The 5199-nt window shown below is 39.9% G+C and overlaps 1 protein-coding gene across 1 annotated transcript; it reads left to right on the top strand.

The window, feature by feature from the left end:
- The first annotated feature begins 3934 nt into the window (after positions 1 to 3934).
- On the top strand, positions 3935 to 4958 carry LOC114925640 (protein FAR-RED IMPAIRED RESPONSE 1-like). The gene is made up of 3 exons (XM_029294275.1): positions 3935 to 4086; positions 4174 to 4340; positions 4696 to 4958. Exons 1-3 carry the CDS (start codon positions 3935 to 3937, stop codon positions 4956 to 4958), a joined length of 582 nt encoding a protein of 193 aa, XP_029150108.1.
- Positions 4959 to 5199: the final 241 nt, after the last annotated feature.

Below are 5199 nucleotides of genomic sequence, written 5' to 3'. Positions count from 1 at the left end.
CGCGCGTTCGCGTCATCCAGCGTTTTGCCTTACCACGCGTGCGCGTTGTCCACGCATTCGCGTCACTCTTGCAGCCTCCAATTCACGCGTTCGCGTCAGGCATGCGAACGCGTCACTGCAATTTCCTCTATTTCGCGCGGTCGTGTGAGCCAGGCGTTCGCATCACTTCTCGCTGGTCATCTCCTCAATTTCTTGTGTTCCTTCCATTTTTGCAAGCTTCCTTTCCAATCTCCAAGTCATTCATGCCCTATAAAACCTGAAACACTTGACACACAGATCACGGCATTGAATGGAATAAAAGAGAATTAAAATACATAATTAAAAGTCTCTAGGAAGGTTATTTTCAACCATGGAGTAATTTTGGGAAGGAGTTGTAAATACATGCTAATTTGATGAATAAGTGGGTAAAGATTTGATAAAACCACATAATTAAACACAATGTAAACCATAAAATAATGGTTTATCACCTACCCTACCCATTGCCAGCCGTAGATATTTTATACGCTTTTTGGCATCATTTTCATATAGTTTTGAGCATGTTTTGTTTAGTTTTTATTAAGTTTTCATAGGTTTTAGTGTTAAATTTATATTTTTGGATTCTACAATGAGTTTTTGTATTTTTGTGCAATTTCAGGTATTTTCTGGCTGAAATTGAGGAGTTGGAGCAAAAGTCTGATTCAGAGACAGAGAAAGCACTGCAGATGCTATCCGGATCTGACCTCTTTACACTCGGAAGAGCTTTTCTGGAGCTGCAAAAGTCCAAATGGAGCATTCTCAACTGCTATGGAAATCTGACTTTTAGAGCTTTCCAGGAATGTTTAATAGTCCATACTTTGATTCAGAATAAAAGGCCCAAAACTGGAGTCCAACGCCAGCCTCCTACCCCCTCTCAGGTATCCAACGCCCAAGGAGAAGAGACCAGTGTCCAAACACCTAAAGAGGACCCCCTAGCCAGCGTTTAATGCCCAAAAAGGACTCCCTATCGAGCGTTCAATGCCCTAGAGGCCTCCTAGCACGTGGATCTCATCAAAGCTCAGCCCAAACTATCACCAAGTGGGCCCCAGAAGCCTCCTACCCCCTTTCAGGTGTCTAGTGCCCAAGGAGAAGAGACCAACATCCAAACGCCCAAAGAGGACCCCCTAGCCAGCGTTCAATGCCCTAGAGGCCTCCTAGCACGTGGATCTCATCAAAGCTCAGCCCAAACACTTAGCAAGTGGGCCCTAGAAGCCTCGTGCCCACTTTCAGGCGTCCAACGCCCAAGGAGAAGAGACCAGCGTCCAAACGCCCAAAGAGAACCACCTAGCCAACGTTCAATGCCCTAGAGGCCTCCTAGCACGTGGATCTCATCAAAGCTCAGCCCAAACACTCACCAAGTGGGCCTCAGAAGTGGATTTTAGCACTAAAATACTGTTTTACCCTTCTTTTGTAATCCTTAGTTATTAGTTTAGTATTTAAGTGATATTTTACATAATCAGAAGACTACACCATATTTTCGTTCATCATTGTATTTCCTATCAGTATGAGTTTCTAAACCTCCTAGGTTGAGGGGAGGAGCCCTGTTGAGTTCTATGAATTAATAAAAGTATTACTATTTCTCTTTAATCCGTGTTTAATTTAATTCTAAGATGTATATTCGTCTTTTAACATGATGAATGGGATGATCCGTGACAATCATCTTTGTTTTTCATACTAAGACCGCGTGCCTAATAACCACCCGTGTTCTTTTTGGGTTCGTATGAGTACTTCAGTGGAAAGCATTGAACCGCCAGCTTGATTATACATCTCTTAGACGGCTAATCTACGACTTCGTTGGGGACTTCTCGAGACACCAGTTCAGTCGAGGTATGGGAAGATTAGGGTCTCTGTGGTAGAGGCTAGAACCAAGGCACAGCATCCTCTGATCCGGAAGATTCGACCTTGTTTGTGGCATTTTGATTAGGATCACCAAAGAGAATGAACTACAGGAACTTCACCCTCAATCAGAATGGATCTACACTAACCCTGGGTTCAGATCTAGAGGAGTATTGGCGGCTGCTCAAATCAACGTCAATCACATACAGCCTGCAAGAGAAGAAATCATTCACAATTGAAGAAGACAGTAATACCGGAGTTAATCTAGAAGGAGAAAGCAACTCCAAGCCTTAACCACCTTCTTATCCATGACTATAATTCAATTTACAAAGTATTTTATACACTTTTTATTCCTTTTATGATTTTAACCAAATTCAAACCAACAACTCTTTTATCCGCCTGACTAAGACCTGCAAGATAACCATAGCTTGTTTCAAACCACAATCCTCGTGGGATCGACCCTGACTTACTCAGGTATTACTTGGATGACCCAGTGTACTTGCTGGTTCAGCTGTACGAAGTGTGAGGATTCGTGCACCAGTATGCTTATATGTATGAAGAATTTGCATGTGTTAATTAATCATGGCATGATGTTGGATGAAACTAGTTCTTTTTTGGACTATTCTATATGAATATATGTATTTATATAATCAAATTTAACTTGCATGTATAAGCATAAGAGTTGGCTTCATTGAAAAACTTGCTACTTAATAATAATCATCCATGTTCTTGTGCATGATGCCCCATAGTCCCGCTGGAACCTTATTAGTGTAGTATATGGAATATAAAATAAAACTAATGATATTATTATTATTAAGAATATTTCTAAAAATGAAAATTAAAGTCACAAGTGTTATCAATTCATGGGCTACTTAATTTGCTTCCTACATGTTTAGATTAGGCATATATATATATACATATATATATATATATATATATATATATATATATATATATATATATATATATATATACATGATAGATGGTGAATGAATAAAAAAAAGCAACTCTAGTGACCATGGGCTCTGAAATCGAGGATTGAACTAAGTGCATGGTAGTTGTATCTACTACATGTTGATCTATGTGATGTACAGTGTTATTGTGAAAGAGAATAGTAGTAGATAAAATATTTATATAATAGGTAAAATGAAATAATTAATTCAATTACTAACATTAGGTGATATTCATGCATTTGCTTCTACGCTAAAATGGGTAGGATGATGGAGTTGATTTCTATTTGTCTCACATTGTTTGTGTTGTGTAGTGAGTGTTTATGTACATGACATTTACTAAGGATTTATCTAATTATATTTTTGTTTGGATTTTTGCGTTTATTTTGCGATTGTAGGCCGTGCAATTATCAGATGTTACTGAGGTTGGAAGTGAAGAGATGGATCTGGGTTACGTGGTTTGGACTCTAATTTAATTTTGTGCAGTCATGAACCGCATGTTTTATTTAACGATTAATGGCATTGATTTTTTTTAAATCTGAAACGTAGTTACCGGATCATGGTTGCCTTCGGGAAGACAAAATACCAAGAGTTGCAATGCTGTTTGTGCAGTTGCAACTGGCTTATGAATTCTATATTAGCTACGCAAAGAAAGTAGGATTTGCAACTAAGATAAGGATGACAACATGTGACAAGATCACGATGGAACCCATTAACCAAGCTATCCACTGTAATCAGGACGGGTTTCACGGGTCTCATGTCAAAGCACCAACACAGAAGAACACGATTTTCAACCGCTAGGTGCAAGGCAAGGATATATGTAAAGATAGACAGGGAAAAGCAAGAGTGGGTTTTCTTCAAGGTTGAGTTGAGGCACACGCACCCATGTTCAGTGAAAAAGGCAGTGCACTACCATGAGTATAGGGAGCTGACCATGCATGCGAAGTGCGTGATTGAGGATAATGATGAGGCTGGAATTCGACCAAACAAGACATTCCTAGCATTGGCTAATGAAGCTGGGTGCCGTCGAACCTAGCTTCTCAGAAAAGGACTTAAGAAACTATATAACATCAAGACTCCGAACCAGCAACGTGAATGCAGATGTTAGGGAGATGATGAACTACTTCATGTGAATGAAGGACATCAACCCAAACTTCTTCTATGCGGTGAATTTGGACGAGGAGTGTAAGTTTAGGAGTGCAGTATGGGTAGATGCAAGGTGCAAGGAGGCATATGAATATTACGAAGACGTGGTGTCTTTTGATAGCACATACAGTAAAAACAGGTATGACGTAGTTATGTCGGTTGTTTTTAATTTTTTCTTCATACGGTCATGAATAGGTTTTCTTATATGTGGTTGTTTTGCTTTTAGGCATAGATTACCGTTTGCGTCGTTCGTCAGTGTCAACCACCATGGTAAGTTGACCCTGCTAGGCTGTGCTTTGCTGGAGAATGAGAAAACTTCAAGTTATGAGTGGGTTTTCACCCAATGGGTGAAATGCATAGGAACTGCTCCACAGTGGATCATCACTGATCAATGTAGATCTATGTTCGGTGCAATTAGAAAGGCCTTACCGATACATGCCACCTTTGGTGCATCTGGAAAATTATAAAGAAGTTACCGCACAAGCTTTGAGGTTATTACCAGTACAGAGAGTTGTATGCTGACCTCACTGATATTGTGTGAAATTCTCGGAGGGTAGAGTCATTTGAGGATAGCTGGTCTGAATTTATAGATGAGTACCACTTACATAACAACACATGGTTGTCAGGTTCGTTATTGTGAAGTTACATTATGCGCTTTAAATAATAATTCTTTGGTGCCTGGCTTTATCCGTTTTATAGTAATGAGTTCAGTTTAAGGTTTATGTGCTCAGAATGGTTTTTTTTGTAGATCTTTGTAACGACCGACGTATGTGGATCCCCATATTTTTCAAGGGTGAATTTTGGGTTGCTATGAGGAGTGCGCAAAGGAGTGAGAGTATGCACGCATTCTACGATGAATTATTACACAGCAAGACTAGCTTGGTCCAATTTGTTCATGAATATGACAATGTGCTTGGAATCAAGGAGCAGAGAGAATTAGAGGATGATGCAGCAGACTCGAGGGGAGTTATCCCGTGTGCAACGAGCTCTCCTATGGAGAGACAATTTTAACAGGAGTACACTACCAGCATGTTTATGGATGTTCAAATTGAGTTTGTGAAGAAGGCCAATTGCAGAGTTTCTGTTGTTGCTGAAGAGGGTGAATCAATATGCATGAAGGTGTAGGAAAAACTATTCAAGGACACTATTATTTGCGTTCCATATGACGTCCAGTTTGACTGTTCAACACAGGAGGTTCGTTGTGATTGCAATCTTTTTGAGAGTTCAGGTGTGTTATGTTGTCACTGTCTTG

This window comes from Arachis hypogaea, chromosome 17 (genome assembly GCF_003086295.3).
Source record: "Arachis hypogaea cultivar Tifrunner chromosome 17, arahy.Tifrunner.gnm2.J5K5, whole genome shotgun sequence".
In the NCBI taxonomy this organism is placed as follows: Eukaryota; Viridiplantae; Streptophyta; class Magnoliopsida; order Fabales; family Fabaceae; genus Arachis; species Arachis hypogaea.
The sequence above is the reverse complement of the archived record's forward strand: the minus strand, read 5'-3'. Positions and strand labels throughout refer to the sequence as shown.